The sequence below is a fragment of the Zosterops lateralis genome (genome assembly GCF_965231275.1).
Source record: "Zosterops lateralis genome assembly, chromosome: 7".
NCBI lineage: Eukaryota > Metazoa > Chordata > Aves > Passeriformes > Zosteropidae > Zosterops > Zosterops lateralis.
Genome location: NC_139767.1, coordinates 8,223,530 through 8,244,116, shown reverse-complemented (window position 1 = coordinate 8,244,116; position 20,587 = coordinate 8,223,530). Strand labels below are relative to the sequence as shown.

Genomic DNA, 20,587 nt, shown 5'->3' with positions numbered 1-20,587 from the left:
TTTCTCCCCTTATTCCCACACCAAATACTCAAATGCGTATGTGTACCTTTCTAAATTTTCATCTCAGAAGAACAGATGAATTTCACAGGAGTTAAAAATTTGCAAAATGTTTGGGTGGGTCTGGGTGATTTTGACTAGAAGTTAAGAAATTGGCAATTAAGTAAAAGCTCAGTCAAGGATATGGTTCTGCACACCTCAAGAGTGAAGCAATTTGTTTGAGTCCATGGTGGGGGGGAACAGGCTATGATTAAATCAAGCACACAAAAAAACAATGCATTTTATATGATGCAAAACAAAAGCAGAACTTTTTGAACTTGACAGAGCTTGCAAGTGTCAAAATCTCGGAGATAATTATGCCCACAAAGAATGCAACACATTTCCCTCCTACCCTCACCCCCAGAAAAATTACTGAAGAAGAGTTCATAGAGATTCAGGATTAATGTACAATGGGTGATGAATCCTGTCACTGAAGCAACAGGAACAAAACATGGTTATTTTCAGAATAACTGAAAAAAATTGTAATAAGCACTTCACAATAGTTAGTGGATTTTGCTGCTGTTGCCTGTGGTCAGTTAGTGACACTTTCCTATTTTCCAGGAAGTGCTCAGTAAAATAGGACGTGTGATCCATGAGATCGATATGCTGATGAGCAACATGCTGACCGAGGAGCTGCTGGACTGGAAGAGGCGGCAGCAGATCGCCTGCATCGGGGGGCCCCTCCACGGGGGGCTCGATCAGCTCCAGAACTGGTAAACCTGCCCTGACCTCGCGTTTCCACTGAAAACCACAGGAAGTCTGCTGCACTTGAATAGATCATTCCTTTAGATCAGATGCAACAGCAGCAAATTCACCAGCAGCTAAGAAAGTAAATAACTCAAAGGTGCTAACTAAAAGCAACATTTGTGATTCAGAATTAACGGTATGCTGAACTGCTGAGCCTGACTCGCGGCAGTCACTAATTTTTGGGTTTGACAGTTCCTGCAGATACATGAGACATACTCTCTTGGGAGTTTTGCTTGAGTAAGAATGGTGCTGACTGAGTTTGTCATTGAAGGCAGTGGGAGTTGTGTCTAGGCAGGAGCTGGGTAGAGGCTTTATGCTTTGACTCACTCCTCCAGAATTCACAGTGTGCAGGGATTGAATGGCACTAGTCTCTGTGGTGGCAACTCTGAAGTGATTGCAAATAAAAAGAAAATAGCATTATGTTTGAAAGATAGTGTACCCAGAGAATGTCAGCACAACATCACGGTCATTACTCTCCCATTAAAACTCTCATACGGAAAAGGTGAAGTAAAAAGGAAGGAAAGTTACCAAGAAAATTTTAGGACTGAAAAAAAGAAGCGTTTTTTTCCCTTCTTTTTTGTGTGTAGGTTTCTTTTTTCTTCCTAAAGTACTCCTTTTTTCCAACAAAGATGCTAAAAATAGCTTTAAAAATGTGATTTTATACACACATACCCTATTGAACTAGAAAGTTAGCAAGTGTGTTTGGATTTATTTTTCCTTACTGCTTTTACACTTCTTCAGTCTTGTTAACTTGCTCATTCTATATAAATATTATCCTTTTAAAGAGTACATTTTGCAAAATTCCTGAGCTGTTGGAAATAATTAATTTGCACAAGTGCCCTGCATGTACAACATCAGGTCCATGTCTATATTTCTTCCAAATTGTCACAGTGTTGCATTGTTGTGAAAATATTTATCTTTGAAGATAAAGCAGGTGGTTTGACCAATGTATTTATATACTCCTGTAAACAAAAGGTGAATGGATGGGAGTCTGGGCAAAGCTGGAAAGCACAATTCAATATGGATTCTGATTTTCCCCAAGCAAGAGCTTCAGTAGTTCTTGTGTTCTAAGAAACTGTTTATAAGAAAGATCGCAAACTAATTCTTTGTCTTGCTGTAGCTTTACTCTGCTGGCAGAGAGTCTCTTTCAAGTCAGAAGGCAACTAGAAAAGCTGGATGAGCTCTTGACCAGGCTGACTTATGATGGGGACCCTATTCCTGTGCAAAGACCTCAGCTGCTGGAAAAAGTCAACTTTCTGCTCTACAACCTTTTCCGGAAGTGCGTAAGCCACTGCCAAAGTACTTTACCTCATACTTTACCTCAACTGGTACAACAGTGAGAACACTGCTAAGAAAAAGGAAGAATGCTTGAATATCTGAGGATTCTAAGGACCAGGTGGTTCCTTATATAAGAAGTATGTACAGCTGTCATCAAAATTCATAGAAACTGAAGGTTCCAGGCAGCTTCTCATGGGTAGCATTTAATGGTTTGTCATCAAGTTCTGACTTAGGTGAATGCCAGAAATCCCCTTATTCTAGGAGGAGTTATGTACATTCTGCTGAGAAAAGCTATGAGGTTTTGTGTTTGGTTTTTTTCTTTTTAAGAAAACATTCCTTTTCTTTCCTCTGTCCCCCAAGCTACGTTTCCTGCTGCCCTCCCAACTCACCCTTTTATCAGTAGATAAAATATTAGCATCATTTCTCTTGCTTTTTGTAGAGGCTATACTAGAGATATAGCACAAATGAGCCTCTGAAAGCAAATAGGGCTCAACTGTTGGCTATATATATATATGTATAAAAAATGAAATAATAGTTTAATTATGATTGTTTAATTTTATTGGAGACATGCTCAGTATATTTTCATACTCTGTTCTGTGGCTCTGATAAAATTTTGGAAGAGCAATACTTTTATCATCATTGTATTTTAGAACTATACAATTTGGTGTGATTTTCAATGTATTCCAAATATCTGCTTCTTAAGGGAACAATTTAAGGGAAAGTTAGGCCACTGGGTCATTTTGAGAACTGAGAGTTGGAATGCATAGTTCCCACTTCAGCATCTGTAGAGAAATAAGTCTTTAAGAGATACCAGCACCTTTCACTTGCACCCCCCACCCTCAAAAAAAAAAAAAATCCTCATCTGTTTGTTCATACATATTCCTAAAAATCTATTTGTTTCACTTCTTCTCACACAGCTCCTTCGTGGTTGAAAGGCAGCCCTGCATGCCAACACACCCCCAGAGGCCAATGGTTCTCAAAACTTTAATACAGTTTACTGTTAAATTAAGGTAAGGGAAAAAAATCTGATATAAACTTCTTCATTTTGTACAGTATTTTATCCTAGGAGAATCTAGAAAGCAAAGCAGACCAGCTAGAGATCCATTCAACTGCAGGGAGATTTCTGGAATGGGGATATGAAGTCCATGGAATCTCTCACACAGAACAAGTGGCAGTAAAGAATAAAACACGAGGAAGAAAGGCACATTGTGGCTAAAGGCAGCACCTTCAGGGTTCTGAATGCATTGAATTCTTGTTTTATTGACTTTACAAAATGAGTAAATAATGATCCTTATCATACAAGCCAAAATCAGAATACCCACAGCCACTTCTGCAGAAGAAAGAGAAACTGCTGCATTTTGGGGTCTCGGATGAATCACAGACAAGTTATTTCTCTCAAGTTCATGGAGGGCTGCGGGTGAGAAAAGGTACATGAAGGAAAGCACACACACATCTGTGGTGCAGTTAGAGATGATGCAATTCCATTTCTTAATTAGTACTGCTTTGGTGTCTCTCCAGCCATTCCCTCAAACACATGCTAAGCTTTCCACACACTTAGAGGGAGGGTAGGGCACCCACCACTGGAACATCCCAGCTCCTCTTTCTGAGTACTCAACCCTGTAAATTGTGTTATAATCCTAGATGCCTAATCTGTTTTCAGATTATAATAATTTCTGATACTTTAGTCTGGAGCAACCAGTCTAGTGTTTTTTTTCTGGTGAGACATTTATTCTGTTAACATTCACTCTTTCATTTTCTGTTTTGAAGGTTGCTAATTAAATTGCCAGAGCTGAACTACCAGATCAGAGTGAAAGCAACTATTGACAAGTAAGAAACTTAAAAGTGAAGATACTCTCTTGCTCCGTACAGAGACAACACAGGTTTTTTCAGTGGCTACCCTGTATGATTTTAAAACTGCTTTTAAAAGAAAAAGGAAAAAAAAACAAACCACTAGCTAAAGATCAGAGTAACACTTCTTTTTTATGTGGAAGATTTCTTTTTTTAAAACAAAGCTGCTAAGTCTAATTGATGTTTTCAAATTGGAGGCAAGAAGTCCATTCAAGATTAGTCTCAAGTCTTAGAAAAAAATTCATCAGACTGATACAGCAGCATCACACAAAAAACTTGAAATCAAACTGGATTGCATTTATGGGATGGTTAGGTTTGAAATATCTCTCAGCTCTCACCATGCACCATCATCCCAAGTCCTAGGCAGCAGCCACCTCCCTCCTTCTGCTTGTTGTGCTTCTGCAAGCCCCTTGACTGCATGGACATAGATGCTGGCCCAAAACAAAGACAGAAAACACTCAATGAGGAGGGAGCAAGAGAGAAGCCGGGGCTGTTTCTCTCAGAAGCCATGTACTGTCTGATAATAAATAGCAAAATAAAATACACTACCTACATATGGCCAGATGCAAAAGTCTAAATGGACAGTATGATTTTCAGTTCTTCAGTTTAAAATTGTAGTTGTAGGGTCAATACAAACCAAGTATGAGCAGGCAAAATCTACCATCTCAGATATACTTCTCAGTACAAGTTCTGTCTTACACATTTACTGACTCATAATCTGTTTCCTCTCCCCCACCCCTCTTCTCTTTTAGGAATGTTTCAACTGTAAGGTAAGACAAAAAAAAATTAAATTTTTCCAATACAATGGTATTTGAGTACCATTGTATTTGAAAAATTTATTGTCTTGTCCTCCACAGTAACCGTAGGTTTGTTCTGTGTGGAACACATGTGAAAGCCATGAACATGGATGAGTCTGCAAATGGAAGCTTGTCAGTAGAATTTCGACATTTGGTAGGTTTGACACTTTTTTACTTTTACACTTTTACACTTTGTTGTGTATTTTTGGTAGAGAAATAAAAGATTCATTAGAAACTCTGGAGGGAGAACTGTATTACTGTCAAGGCCACACTCATTTTTCTGCTTGTACAAAAAGATTACTCCTAGAACTATTTAATGCCATTCCATAGTTCATCCATTTCATAAAATAAGAGTATATTTTCACAGAAATGACAAAGCGAGTCCTAATTACCACCAGAAAAGGAAAGACTAATCATGCTGAATTAAAACGCTTCGCAGAAAATAAGTTTGGTTAAAAAAAAACCCAAAACACCAAACCAACAAAAACCAAACAGAAAAACCCAACACACAGAACAAGCAAACAAAAAACCTAAACCACACCACAATTTTGTAGGGGAGATAGAATTGAATGCATGAAATCTATTGGAAATTAATGCCTGTGATAAGGCCTTGCGAGAGACTGGAGCACTGCTTGTGTAACTTCTCTGAGAGCCCAGGGAGTCCTGCTTTCTGACTAACACTCCCTTGCCTGTGGTATTTTTGGGGCTTAACCACAGATGCAGTGCTTCAGTGTAGCTTTGCAAAAGGAGATTGAGATCAATGAGTTTTAGTGCTTTTTTTGTGGGATACACTTGGCAAGCACCCTAATTAATGCTTTGTTACATTAACTTAGTTTCCTAAAAATTATTTTAAAATATCAAAAGGCTCCTCACTGAATAGAATTTTCAAGGTGCAGTGTCAGAGTCTAATTAGACTTCATTTTTATATTGCAAATAAAATCTTACTATAACTAAGAACACCCTGATTATAAAATATGTTCTTTATATATACTTCTGTCTATAGTTTCTCTGACACATAAATATTGCTTTGCTTTATACAGCAACCCAAAGAAATGAAAACAAGTGCTGGAAGCAAAGGAAATGAGGTTTGTGCATTTATTTTACATGTTGTTTTTTGTTACTCTCACAAGTATTTCATATTTGATTTTATTTAAATCAGAGAGTCGTTAGATTTTGAAATATATACTAAGTACAGGATCCAATTATTATGATAGTATAAGTATAATGAGAACTGTTTGAAATGACTCAAATTGTAATTGCCTGAAGTCTATATATTGAAAAAGTTACAAAAGAATGTAGAGAGTAATGGTCCAAGTGTGTGCATTTCACTCAAAGTTTATCTTTTTGGTCATTTACATTTTGAAAAAAAAAATACAACAAAACAAACCAACAAAACAAATAAGCTTTTAAAGTTGTTTTTTTGTTGTTGTTGAAATAATTGTTTACTACAGGAAAGGTCTTTTAAATATATGTTCTGCTGGTCAGGCTCACAGCTGAAGTCAGGGTGTCATTATCTTTGTATCAAAGGTGTTTGCTGCCTCAGCCAGGACCAAAAATGTGCTTAATCGGCTTACACTTGGCCCAGCCTGGTCGTAGGTTCCCCTCTTGTGGTGATTTCGTGTATGGCATGACAGCACTAAAACTGTCATAACTGAGGGTAAAGTTGTATTAGCAAGTTTGAAAAAAAGAAAAAAGAAAAAAGGAAAAAAAAATCAGTTATATCACAGCCCAAATAGCTGTAGTTATTCAAGAACAAGAGTTATTTCAAGTATTCTTTAATTACAAAAAAGCAAAAGGTGTGATCAGCATGAAGAATTTGACCAAAACCTAAAGCAGAAGATACATGTGCCCGTTTCACACACATTTCAACTCACAACCTGATTAGCAAGACTGAAACTCAAGGCTCACCTCCCAGTTACATTGCTGCTTACAAAATCACTGATACCACAACAAGCAAATGCAAAAATGTAGGTTAAGAAATGTTGGCACTCCAGTTTTGGCAGCATTTTCCTCCCACTTCTACACATTGTGCCTTTAAAACTATATAAAGCTCTCTCATAGGGCTGTGGAGAATTAGGACAGCTGAACTGTGACCTGATTCACTGCTGATTTCCTCAAACAGAGCTTCTCTTGCTCAAGTCAGCCTGTGGAAAGTGGTTATTAGCAGAACAAGAGTTGGGATTTTCTTTGTTAACAGCAACTATAATGCTTTCAAAACTTGGTTTGTTATAAGACATTCATTATGCTAAAAGTGTAGTTAAATATAACTGGCCTCATTAAAAAAAAAGTGGAAGTTCTCTATTTTAGATTTGTCCTTTCATGCAGATGTACCTTTTTGCCTAGATGATTCTTCCATGAGAAAAATTTGCTTCTGCGAAACCATAATGGGGGGGAAGAAGGGTTATTTCACCAAGCCTTTTCAACTTTGTGTCAGCAATACAGGTTGAGCTGGATTGATTAAACCTGTATTAAAACATTTGAGCTCATTTGATGGATGAGTATTTCCCATAAAAGCCTTCAGATCTAAGCTGGATTTTCCCTTTGCAAGGCAGATTTATTATTCAGATGCCTAAGGATCTCCTGTGATCCCAATTCCTCATTTATTCAGTATCTTTTATTGCAGTGGCCTGTATATTTCCTGGAGGAGGTGCTCCATGGCAAAGATAAGGCCACAAGGTCCTCTGCCAAGAAATAATTTTATTTTACATTGATTGAAAGCAGATATTTCAGTGAGGGAAAGTGTTTTGATTTGCAATTTTTTATTTCTTTTTTTTTTTTTTTAAAGAAAAGTCTGACAAAACAAATGCAGGGAGGGAAAGACCAACAACAAAGAAAACTGGAAAAGAACAAATATATTTTTAGACTTTGAGTTCTGGAGATGTATTTCAAGAGATCTGTTTCCTAAGGAGCAGAGATTTGGATCTTTACAGAGCTATGCTGGTTTGTAATCAAAACAAACGCTTACACTACAAACTTTAATCAGCGGTGACAAACAAGTTTCATTTTTTTTTCCATCCAAGAAAAGCTTGGGGTTTTAATACCAGATTTGCTTTGGATTAATGATTTAGGCCTCTAGTCCTTCAACTAGTACCCACAGCAAACCTGGATGAAAGCCTATTTGTCATTAAAGCTGTGGCTATTTGCTTTGTTTCTGGTTTGTTTCTCCTTGAACATCCCTGTTTTAAGTCAAATTGTCAATCAGTAAGGAAACTTTAGGAAAAGGAAAGTTAGAGACAACCTTTATCAGACACACAAAATTATCTGTTAACTTCTTGTTAACAGATAATATTCATCTTGTGTGCAAATCTGTGTTTTAAAGTACCATTTTAGAAAAAGATGAAAGTTCAGAAGTACTGCTTTAACAATATTAAGGGGTTCTTTTAGATTCATCAGAAAGAACGCCCAACTTCTGGACTAATTTAATGTCAGAGTTGAACAAACAAAATATTTCCTTCACTTCCTTCTTTTCCTGTTCTGCTTATATATTTGATAGCCGATGCTTTCCAAGTGTAACCTCAGCAGCTGGATCACTAAAACTGTGTTAAATGCCAACTGTGCACTCACAACTTTATAAACTCCTTATCCCCTCAGGGCCCTCACATGGTGACGGAGGAACTGCACTCCATCAGCTTTGAAACACAGGTCTGCCTGTATGGATTGACCATAAATTTGGAAGTGAGTATTCGGGACAGATGATCTGGGGCAGGAGTAAAAGGCATTTCCAGCAGTTTATAGAAGTACAGCTGTGTTGGGGCACACCGCATGCCTGCCTACCCTCGGGTGAAGTCCTCAGCAGTAACCGCAGGAAGACACAAGATTTCCAGAACCTTTGGAAAAGAACCCTATGCTTTGGGGAAAAAAAAAAAAAAAAAAGAGGCTAAAATAAACAAAGCACAGCACTAATACTTTCCTCAGCAGCATTTATTCACAGCATTGATTCTCTCCACCAGACCAGCTCTTTGCCTGTGGTGATGATTTCCAATGTCAGCCAACTGCCCAACGCATGGGCCTCTATTATTTGGTACAATCTGTCAACCAACGATCCTCAGGTAGGTTTTTGGTATGCAAATACTAACTCCCTGAATTTTCACATCTATGTTATTTGGTTACTAAACACATTAGGTATAAAAAAGATGTATTTCCCTTCTGACCTTATTTTTGTCACGTACACTGTTATCAATATCACACTTTACTGTTGTTCTCTTTATCTTTCTTTTCCTGCCCAGACAGAAAACCACATGCACTCTTCTTTTTGTCGTCTAAAGTAGTAGTTCTTAAACTAAGGAAAGATGACAGGCCTTGTCCACAACTTCTCTAAGTTCTTTAGCTTTAACTTATGTTTCTTGTGTGTGGCTGACTAAAACTAAACCTGTTAGAAAATAATTCTACCAGTACAACTCCAAACCAGGAAAGCAGGCATATAGATGAATCTGTAATGTACTTAAGTGCTGCTTTCCCCCATGGATTTTGTAGGAACTTGTGCTTTCTGTGGAGAAGATTATCAATGTTAAGTGGCAGCTTCTAGTGATTTTAACCCTGAGCGAAGGCAGAATCATCTTTCTAAGGCTCCAGCTGTCTCAGCACATATTTTAGATTCAGTCAGTGTTACTGTATTTGCAGACTGTGGAATAGTGCTATCAATGGCTCTTGGGCTTTCAGCTGGGGATTAGTGCAGTCACACAGATGCTCAGAGGAGGGAAAGGGTCAGACAGTCTACCATGGTGGCAGGCCAGCTGACCACCAGACTGGACTGTATTATCACTTTGTGGTACTCCAAAGAGTTTTTACACAGTCTTCAGTGTGTCCATTGTGTGTACAATCCAAAAAAAAACCACCAAAAAAAACCCCCTAAGATAAGCCAAATGATTCAACAGGACATCACCATATCAGTATGTAATGCTTTAAAGTTTCCATGCACTGAACATTAAAATATAGTGATAATATCTAGATTTTTTTTTTTTTTGGACAGGATTTAAGCATATTTTCACTGTCTTTACACAGGACACTACCAGAGGCATAGCAAGGTATTTTAACACCCAAGATGCACACAGGGACTTTAGCTCTCTTTAGGAGTCTTGCCGTACAACTCTGGGGCACCCCACTGGATTTTGCTGGGTGCCTTCAGGTGGGAGGGCCCACACATGTTTGCCCCAATGCCTCTCTACACACAGAGCTCACTTTCAACATTTCCAGATTGTGCTCAAGTACTTGCAGCCTCCTCTTACTGCCTGATATGTATTTCATGGTTGCCATCTAAACAAAGCATTGATTATGTTGCAGAATTTGTCTTTCTTCAACAACCCCCCTGCTGCCACTTTAAGCCAGCTCTTAGAAGTACTGAGCTGGCAATTTTCATCATACGTTGGTCGTGGACTCAATTCTGAACAGCTCAACATGCTGGCAGAGAAACTTATGGGTAAGTGTGTAGAAATATACACATTTAATTTGCTTTGGGGTTCTTATATTTGGTAGCTACAGGTAGGGACTTTAAGCACAAATTGTGGTTTAGCACCAGCTGGCAACTGAGCCCCACACAGCCACCCACTCCCCCAGAGTGAGATGGGGAGAAAATTGGAAGGGTAAAGTGAGAGAACTCATGGGTCAAGATAAAGACAGTTTAACAGGTAAAGCCACATGTGCACACAAGGCAAACAAGGAATTCATTCACTACCTCCCGTCTGCAGGCAAGTGTTCAGCCTGGAAATCAGGGCTGGATTCATCACACAAAGAAGTTACTTGGGAAGACAGATACCGTCATCCCAAACATCCCGTCCTTCCTCCTTCTTACCCCTAAGTTTACATGCTGAGCATATCACCATATGGTGCAGAATATCCTTTTGGCCAGTTAAGATCAAATATCCCAGTTGGGTCCTCTCCCAGCTTCTCAGCACTCCCAGCCCCCTTTGCTCATGGGGTGGATTGAGAGACAGAAAAGCCCTTCACTGTGTGTAAGCCCTGCTCGGCAAGAACTAAAACATCCCTGTATTACCAACACTGTTTCCAGCACAAATCCAAAACATACTGGCTACTGTGAAGAAAATTAACTCTACCCCAGCCAAAATCAGCATGGTATGACCTCCACTTCCAGAGCTGATGTCAAGAATATCACAACGACTTTTTTTTTTCCTTAAAGACAAGCAGGCGTCGCTTATTGTTATCACAAAGTAATTCAACTTTCGAACTTCCAGGCTGCTCAACTGAAGGAAGAGGGCATCAGTCACACTGAATTGTGATGTTATTTTGCTTCCTTAACAATTATCTCATACATCTGAAATCAAAAGGAAGTATTTTTGCTTGCTTATGAGGTTTGGTTGGGGTTTGTTTCGTTTTAAGTACCTCTTCTTCTGGGTCTGTTCATTTCTGGGACCTCACCAGAGATGCTTCATTAGTGTCAGCACAAGAAAGAGGCCCTGTAACTTCAGCAAGATGAACTATTGACTACTTTGAGACACAAGTGTGCCCCAGAAGGGAGAGGCCCTGGGGAAAGCTGAAAAGTAGCATTTAGTCTGAAAACTGAAACTGAGCACCTAGTGTTGCAAACATGGGCTACTTTAGGCAAATATTTCCAAAAGTATTATCACCTGCTTCAAAAGAATACAGAAAACTAGATCTACAGTCCCTTAGCATGCTCCTATCCCTCCCTCCCCAAGTCAGGAGTCCCCTCACCCCACTATACAGATACCAAGCAATATGTATTTCATAACTTCAGAATAATACATGCACCATTTGGGCTTTTTATTTTTCTTTCAGGACAGCAAGTCAGTTACAATGATTATCAACTATCCTGGGCAAAGTTCTGCAAGGTATTGTTCCAAAAGTAAAACTAAACTCTTATTTCTCATAACACCCACAGCCATGCCTATCTCTGTTTTTCTGATGCTGCTGATAAGATTCCCACTTGCCATATGTGGGACTTTCACCTCAGCACAATCAGATCCCTTGTAAAAATTTAACTAGGAAAGAAACACTTCCAGAAGCATGAAGTTTGGGATTAGGGATCTACTTAGTTATATTGCTACAGATATCAGAAACTGCCATTATAGTGTGCCTTATATATTTCTGTAAATGATCAATTGAAAGTCTTACCAAAGCATGCAATACATTTTTCATAAAGCACAATTAAGATTTTTCATGTGTTTAGTTTTGACTTAAAAGTTATTTCAAGACAGTCAATACATGCAATAACTTTGACAAGGAACAGAGACTATATTGATAAAGAAACGTAAACTCATTTAATACATATTAACTACATTATTTAAACAAGTACAGAACCTTGGAAGGAAGTTCAACTGTTTCATCTTCTTTTCACTCAAATATAAATGTAAAACTAGAGAGAAACCACAGATGTGATTTTTATTCTCCTTGAAAAATGAGGTGCTTCCAATGCATATCTCAAAAATCAGTTGGTTTTATGTCGGGTTGAAAGAGAAATGTTACTCAAAACCACAGCTCAAATTGTCATTTTCACTTGAGCAAAGTAAGAAAGTTTCTCACTTAAGAAACTGAGAAGAAACTGTCATGTGAACGTTGGGTAACATCACTCTCATGATTCTCCTCTTGTGTGTGTTGGTTTTGTTTGTGTTTTGTGGTTGTTTTTTAACTGTTAGGAACATTTGCCTGGGAAGTCTTTTACCTTTTGGGTTTGGCTTGAAGCTATCCTGGACTTAATTAAAAAACATATTCTTCCCCTTTGGATTGATGGGTGAGCATCAAATGAACTGTTGTATATTGATCTCTCTTCACATTTTCTCTGTCCTTTACTCATCTCAGTTTTAGCCATGCAGAGGACTGCTTGCAATGAGTTTAACACTTCTGTCTCCCAGTCATAACTTTTGGAAATTGTTGCCAAAGCGGAACAACAAGGGGTCTCTTAGAAATGCAGGTTTAGATCTATCCTTCAGTTCTGTCTATGCAATCAAGTACTGGGATAAATTTCACCAGGCTTCATAGTACTTTGAGCTCCATACTCCATGTGTAAATCACACCAAGCTTTGGTCATAGTGCCCAAGCCTTATAAAGCTTTGTAACCAGGTTTTGAACACCTGGATAGTCTGGCCAGATCAAGGCCAGACTGGATAGCTCTGAGCAACCTGGTCTGGTAAAAGATGTCCCTATCCACACCAGGGAGTTTGGAACCAGGTGAACTTCAAGGTCCCTTCCAACCCAGGCCCTTCTGTGATTCTACACATTGCACAGATCGAAGTCTGTATTTTTTTCCAAAAGTAAACCCATGATTTCCTCTTACACCTCAGGTACGTAATGGGATTTGTAAGCAAAGAAAAGGAACGAATTCTGCTGAAAGACAAGACACCAGGAACGTTTTTATTAAGGTTTAGTGAGAGCAATCTGGGTGGAATTACCTTTACTTGGGTGGATCAGCTAGAAAATGGTAAGTATAATCAACAAGTAAACCAAAACCAACCCAAACTCTGCAATATACCTGCAATACAGGAGCCAAGTTTTGTTTGGTTTGAAAGTAAAATTGACATCTATCATGTCATACTGAGGTTTTGGACAAGATACAGGTACCATAATTTCTCAAACACAAAACAAAATTCTGACATTCTACCTCTGAGCTCTTTATATTAACAAAGCTCTCTACGAGATGTAACTTCTAACTGCAGGCCTTAGATTTGTTTCCAGATATGCAGAAATTAAATATTGAAAGACACTAACATAGGTAAGAACAGGTAGAGCCTATGCGAGTGTAAACCTCAAAGGCAAAAATGTGTTCCAGCTGCAGTTGCTCATCCACAGGTTCTGGTGGCTTTGTGTTTTTGCAGGAGATGTGACATTTCATTCGGTGGAACCCTATAACAAAGGCCGCCTGGCTGCCCTGCCTTTCGCCGACATCCTGCGCGATTACAAAGTGATCATGGCCGACAACGTTCCTGAAAACCCCCTGAAGTACCTGTATCCAGATATCCCCAAAGATAAGGCCTTTGGCAAACACTACAGCTGTCAGCCAAACGAAGGTTAGGCTCCACTTCTCTGTTTACCCTTTCTGCACAGCAGCTGCAAAGTCAAGAGGCAATTTGAGGAATGTAGGGAGAGGAGGGAGAGAACAGATTAAGATGCCTCCTTTAATAGTGATCTTTTAGAGAACTGTTTTAACATGTGTCTGTCATTTAGACAGCTTCATTTTGCAAATACATCCCTGGTCTTAGAGGTTACAATAGAGGCGATGACAATATTTAAAAGAAGCTAAGAAATGGATTTTTTTTTTTTTCCCCTGACTGACACATCACAAAATTCAGTGCTTGGGTGTTCAAAGGAGAGGAAACTGAAAAGTCATCCTGCTTATTGGCTTCATAGTTGTGTTACACTGTAGCATGCTATCTCTTTAATTTCAAGAAAACTCAGTATTTCCCAAACAGCTTGGAAGCCCTACTTGGTTTCATTTCGTGCAATGGAACCTTAAAACAAAAGCTGTTTATCTGCACCACCTTTTCCCAATATACTGCACAATGACAAAGTTGTTATGGCAGACAATGCTCCAGAAAACCCCTGGCAACTGCACTGGAAAATGCAAAAAGGCTAAACAAGGATGGTTCCAAATATGTTCAAAGGATGGTTCCAAATATGTTCAGGCCCACGTTCTTTTTTGTCCAAGTTACAAGTCAGCTCATTTTTAGATAAAATTCATTCCTGCATAAACAAAGCCCTCAAAGCCTTAATTTTTTAATAGATAAAACACATTCTTCTAGACTTTCAGTATCAAAGGTTACAATTCCATTTGAACTCAAATTCCTACATGACTCAAAAATATTTGGAGGCTACAGTATTTTTCTCCCTCTTCATTTTAACTCAGTGGACTTTGCCTAATGCTCCAATCCTCTCAAGTCTTATATATATGCTTAATTTCATGCAAAAGACATTGCTGAAGCTTTATCTGTAGAGACAGAGCTCCAAGCATTTGCAGAACTGAAATCTGCAGGCTCAGAGTACAAAACTTAAAGAATTGTATATTTGCTTTGCAGGCCTAATGAAATCTCTTTGATCAGTTGTGGTATTATATTGTGATTCATATCAAGGAAGCACAGGCTTCTTCTAAGATTCTAATTCTGCTCCTTCTAATTCTGTGACTAATACCTGAACTCAAGGACTAGTCTCTGTAATTCCCCTCACTTTTACGGCTATTTATTTATCCAGGGACGTTTCTATTTATTTCTGTCTGCAAATAATCAATTTCAAATAGGTAATAAAATGACTAGACAACATTTAATTTCTCTATTATTTATTCCAGTCTCAAAGCCCTCAGATGGAGGAGGGAAAGGTTATGTTCCTTCTGTATTTATCCCAGTCTCCAAAATGTAAGTATCCTCACAGATGTGTTGCACTTCAACAGTATTTTTATTTAATTTACATCCCATTTCAGATTTTTCCCTGTCTCCTTTGCCCAAACTATTTGAAACTAGTTTGGCAAGGACTGCTAATGACAAGAAAGGGAAGTAAAGGACTTCACCTGTACAGCATTTTTTCCATTCATGGGCCAAACCATTTGTAAAAATTGAATGCCGATTTATGGTACTCTGGTTGACTTATCTTTCACTGTCTCTTTTTTTTCTCCAGCAGCTGATATTAGGGCCAAGGAAAGAGAGGATAAACCTAACTCTACCTCCTACATTTTTAAGTGTATGCCACATTGTTGGCATGAGCTTACCAGGCCACCAGCAAGCCTGAGTATAGGGTTAACAAACTTAAAAAACATTTAGCATACTCCACTGATATGCATAAAGTTAGAGGGATTTAAGTTTTTTCTAAGATTATTTTTGTAATTTTTTTTGTTTGCTTTTATTTTTCTTTTTAGCTTAAATGACTCCACAGAACCACATTCTCCATCAGATCTTCTTCCAATGTCTCCAAGCGTTTATGCTGTGCTGAGAGAACACCTGAGTCCCACAGCCATTGAAACTGCTGTAAGTTGTAAACTTTCCCCTTCATAAGTAAATATTAAGCAAACAGGATACAGCACAGATGCTGGTTAATAAAAGGCTGCTTGCACAACTATGAAAGAAACTCCTTCATCACTTGCTGCTTTACATTCTGAAACAATGGTGCAGATATTTCCTATTCTAAATGGTGCAGGATACTGCAAGCATCTTGAAAGCACTGGGATTGCCTGATATGCTGGCCAATGAATCATAAATGTCAGAACACAAAGATCTCAGGGTTCTTGCACAAAAGAAAGCTTTACACTGACAAATATATGTCACTTATAGTTATTCTCTGGACAGCACAAAAGCCCAGACTTGCTCAAGGGAGCTGCCCAAGGAACATAATAATTTCCAATTCAGCAAACTTGCACAACTTTTTCACACTGCAAGATTTTACATGGGGTTTCAAAGTGCAAAATTAAAAGTCAACTAAAACAATTCCAGCAGAGTAATATTAACTTAGTTTATAGAAATATTAGAATATAATATACAAATATAATATTTTTTTTTAAATATCCTCCTTTCCTTATTGACCAAAAATGATGTTCTGAACCATCGTGGCTCAGAGTCCTTAGAGCAATGATGTATAGCCACATGGCAATTTGTCCAGCATATGATTTTCAGTAAACACAGCAGTGGTTTGGCTCTAGCAGCCTTAGAAGAAAATCTCTTTTTTTAATACTAGCCCTTAACTTTCTGTATATTCAATGATTTATGATCTTTAAATGGTTCTGTATTTAAAAGGCTGCCAACTCCCCTCCAAATGCTTCTCTGTAAACATTTCTCCTTACCCACAAACAGAACAAAACTAAACCAGAATCCTGATGGTTAGTGATTAGAAGTGCATTAAATTTTACATACAAATAGATTACATCAATTTGAAGATCCACTCAAGAGCAAAAGATCTTTTTTTATTCTTCACTTTTTCTTCCAATAGGACTTGTGACAAACTAGTTCTTTACAACAGCTGAAAATGAAATAACCAGCCTGAAATAAAATTCTGCATTAAAACCTACCCCACCCAATCCAAGACATGTCCCCACTTATTTCCATTTTGGTTTATAACATGTGGAAATGGTTCTGACCTCCTCAACTGCACTTACGAACTATGCACGCATTTGCTTTCCTGAAGTTTCATCAGAGTAAAGAATAACTAGATTTGCTTTCGTTTACCGTCAGCCTCCAAACGTTTTTGGTTTCTTTTTGCACGCACAGTAAATCTCAAACCACCTCTATTCAGAGTTTCAAAATAAGCTGTGACCATGGTCAGCATTCAAAACCCCACAAAAAGAATGTGCCTGGTAGCAAACTACAAGTGTTAAATACAATTTTAAAGGTACCATGACCTGAGTGGTTCAGTGCTGCCAGATGGTAAGTGATATTTCTGTAGGTTCTTACTAGAAATCAAGTTCTGCTAGAAGTTGCATGAGAAAAAGTTTTAGAAGATTTTTAAAGAATTCCTGCCTTCCATTTTTCATTCAATTTACATTGCCAAATGGAAATTAGGACAATATAGGGGCTTTTTCTTTATGAAATTCACACAACAACCTACCCTGCTGAAGAGCTGGCTTAGAACAGCAAGCAGACAATCTGCACTATTAAAGCAATACTTTTTCTCCATGAAATGGCGATAGAAAAGCATCGTGTGGGATACAGAAAATAAGAGTGAAATCTGCAGCAGGACAAAATATCCTACAACTCTAACTCAGTCTTAGCAAGATACACTTTCTGCAGTATATCATTACATATATATCATATATATATATATAATATCAGCAAAATACACTAGCTGAATTCTCTTCTATTCCCCCTCTGTCCAGCTCCCCTTACCCATCAAAAAAAACAAGACTGCAGGAAGAACCATGCAATACATATCCCCAGGCTGCAAGAACCACAGAAGTCCATACAGAAATAAATACCATGCTTATTCTTACCACAAGTTTCCTACACAGTGTCTTCTAAAGAGCATTCCTCTATTATATAAATAACTAGAAACGGGATTTTCAGATCCTTGTCAGTTTGTGTAACATTGTCAAAGTGACTCTGCAGTTACCTTGAGCCAGAGAAGGTTTCATCTGCAGTTTCTTTTGAATGAACAGCTGTGAGTGACATGAGACTAACCTTTTCCTTCTTTTCTTCTAGCTGAGCTCTCCCTACTCAACTGACTGAAGTGCACATACTGGAAAAATTAGCAATCGTGTGAACATTGGATGGGTTAAAGAAGACATGATTTCTTTTTCCTGTCACCTCTGACAGTCAGCTTTTCCTGGAAACCATTACATTATTCTCAGGCCTCTTTCTGTTATCATTAACACATAAACAAGGAGTTTTCTCCCTAGGGATTCAAACATCCTTTCGCAAGTCAGATTTGCTGTTGTCACTGAAAAAAGACCAAATCCTTTCTGGCTTCAGAGTCATTTGACTTCAGTGGGGTCCCAGCAGAGATAAATTTTACTTGCTAATTTAACTAATTTCCATAGAATTGCTGTAAATATGAGAGCATAAGAACAAAATGTTTTGCTTCTGAAGATAGCATATAAAGATAACTGAAGACATTAATGTGTTTGGAGAAATTAGGATTTATGATGTTAAATACTTTCTGTTTAATCATAATCTTATACACCACTGATTTAGATACTATTTCAAAGTAAAGATTCTTGTTCCCTTGACTTTGAATGTTCCAGAGGTATCTGGGGTTTGCTTTTTTCCAGAGATGAACTGCCTTCAGCACAGATTTTTATCTGACACCACAGCAGAAGTTGTGGAAGGCAGGTAGGCAAGGCTGGGGAGAGAAGGGAGTTCCAGAAAGGAAGCAGACATAAAACTTGTGGTGTTAAAAAGGCTTTCTCCATCTCACCACTAGAAGAGAGAGTTAGTAAAACCTCCCTCTCTCACAAAATAGTTGCAGAAGTAAATCTGTTTGGGCAGGAAACACTCAGATACTCCAGCAAGTACTGTCAGAGAGTCTACAAATAAAAAGTCCCGATCTGACACAGTTTAGATCATAACTGGTCAATGCCAACAGGGAAGCAGTTTTAAAAAACAGTTACAGAAGAGCTGCAGCATTTGCTGACCACCTGGAAACTTGTGCCTCCTAACATGCCTCCCACAGGCTCATTTAATAAGCATGACAACTAGTTTTTGTAAAACTGGTAAATTGCCCTTTTTAAGTACTTTTTTTCTTTCAGGCATGTTTACTGCTGAGTTTGGGTTGTTTGGTTTTGGGTTGTTTTGGTTTTATTTCCCCCCACGGTTATCCCTAAAATCTCTGTTAATAGAATAATAAACAGGCAACTACAAGACTAATGCAGGCTCAATCAAGATGCAAGTCAAGATGGTTAACACATGCAAACTTCTTAAAACTTGAACATTTGAAAACCCTTGAACATTTGCACCTTACTTTCTCAAGCAGGTATAAATGAGACTTCTGCAATGAAAACAGAACCTCCTTGAATCAGTAAGGCATGGATTTTTACTTTACTTTCTCCTTTCATCCATGCTATTTACACTAGCTGAAAATGAGTAAGTGGAAACAAAGTAATGAGGTATTTTTGTGATACATGAAGTAGATTTCAAATAAACAAACACATCTCTGTTCATTACACTGAATGATTCAAAGCAAGCTGCACATAAGTTCAGCAAGCATCACATATAAAATGAAAAATAAGCAATTCTGTATATAGCTTGGTAATATCTGTAATTTATATAACCAGCATGAATAAAATCAGATTTTGGCTCCAAGCTGCATACCCGGACCTCTGTGGGTTTTTTCCAAGGCAAAACAAAAATAATCTTTTTGCCTTTTGGTTGACCTTAAACTGAGCTATGAAGAGTGACACAGCCTTCTAAAACAGGAAATATGACCTCCCCTCACATCAGCTACTGCATGCCTTTTCATTCCAGCCTCTTCTCACAACCTCAATACAAACAAAACGGAGGATTACCTTTTATTTTTGACCATCTAAAGTTCATGAGAAGTACTGTATTAACTTCAGCCCATTATAACTGGTGTTTCTGAACAGCATCACGGATCAGGTTTTGGCACAATTCCTGCTATTGCTTCAGAACAGGTTTTTGCAGAGGGTAGCCTTAAATTTTTGTTGAAAAGAGGTGCCTTGAGATCATTTCACTGCTTTAAAGGAACACTGGTAACATCTGTAGGATGAATATATACAGCCCAAGCCTCCTTCCTTTAAAAAAAGTGAGAATTTCGTCCTTATGAGGAAGAAATGAGTAAGAACACAGCTCTCCAGTGAAAAGATGGCATGGAGGAAAACCACAAAAAAAGGGTGCCCAGGTACGACCAGGAAAAACATCTCCTTTTATGTACTTCTGCTGTGTTTGTGCTTTCCCCCTGTGTTTTGCAACGGCAAAGTAAAAAAAAAAAAAAAAAAAAAAAAAAAAAAAAAAGTCATTGTTTTGTGCTTTGTCTTGGTGAGTCACTGTAATGATCCTAACTACAAAAACATAAAAACTCTCAGTTACCTTCTTCCATAGCTTTTACTCACAGCCATGGTTATAGATCTATTACTCCCTAGTAATTCACGCCACCAAGTTTACCAAACAGAACCTCCTATTTCTTTCTTTCATGGAGTTAAGACCTGCCTCCTCCATCTGCGGACGGAAGGGGCACAGAGACCCGCAGAGACCCACAGCAAAGCCTGGGCTTCAATATCCCGGTCTTTGTCGGCTTCAAACACCAGACAAAACCCAAAAAGGCTATGCTGGGCCAAGAGACAGCGGGGAGGAGAAGGGGAAGGGGCACAAGGCTCGGCTGCCCGCAGGTGAGGGGCCTGGCAGAGCGGCCCGCAGTGCCCGCGCCAGGAGCCGCAGCCCCGCCCCCCGGGCCCCGCCCCCCGGGCCCCGCCGCTTTCACTTTCGCCCTCGCGGCCCCGCCGCCTTTCCCAGAAGTCACGTGACGCGCCCGCCGCCCGGGAACGCCCC

General features: G+C 38.7%; 2 protein-coding genes across 2 annotated transcripts in view; one reads left to right on the top strand and one right to left on the bottom strand.

Moving 5' to 3' along the window:
* The window catches only part of MYO1B (myosin IB), a 184,672-nt gene extending 166,955 nt beyond the window's left edge, over positions 1–17,717 (bottom strand). Inside the window, exon 1 of the mRNA XM_083865155.1 lies at positions 17,697–17,717. The gene's annotated coding sequence lies outside the window, so the exon portion shown is untranslated. The remainder of the gene's footprint in view (positions 1–17,696) is intronic.
* STAT4 (signal transducer and activator of transcription 4) overlaps positions 1–20,129 on the top strand; it is a gene marked incomplete at its 5' end in the record, with an annotated part of 40,077 nt that extends 19,948 nt beyond the window's left edge. The window contains 17 exons of the mRNA XM_083865158.1: positions 598–749; positions 1,904–2,062; positions 2,979–3,071; positions 3,829–3,888; positions 4,662–4,679; positions 4,767–4,860; positions 5,747–5,791; positions 8,298–8,381; positions 8,657–8,755; positions 9,987–10,122; positions 11,457–11,509; positions 12,314–12,408; positions 12,959–13,095; positions 13,490–13,681; positions 14,953–15,019; positions 15,517–15,625; positions 17,786–20,129. Coding sequence (XP_083721284.1) covers positions 598–749; positions 1,904–2,062; positions 2,979–3,071; positions 3,829–3,888; positions 4,662–4,679; positions 4,767–4,860; positions 5,747–5,791; positions 8,298–8,381; positions 8,657–8,755; positions 9,987–10,122; positions 11,457–11,509; positions 12,314–12,408; positions 12,959–13,095; positions 13,490–13,681; positions 14,953–15,019; positions 15,517–15,625; positions 17,786–17,812 — 1,620 coding nt within the window. The 3' untranslated portion in view covers positions 17,813–20,129. The remainder of the gene's footprint in view (positions 1–597; positions 750–1,903; positions 2,063–2,978; positions 3,072–3,828; positions 3,889–4,661; positions 4,680–4,766; positions 4,861–5,746; positions 5,792–8,297; positions 8,382–8,656; positions 8,756–9,986; positions 10,123–11,456; positions 11,510–12,313; positions 12,409–12,958; positions 13,096–13,489; positions 13,682–14,952; positions 15,020–15,516; positions 15,626–17,785) is intronic.
* Positions 20,130–20,587: the final 458 nt, after the last annotated feature.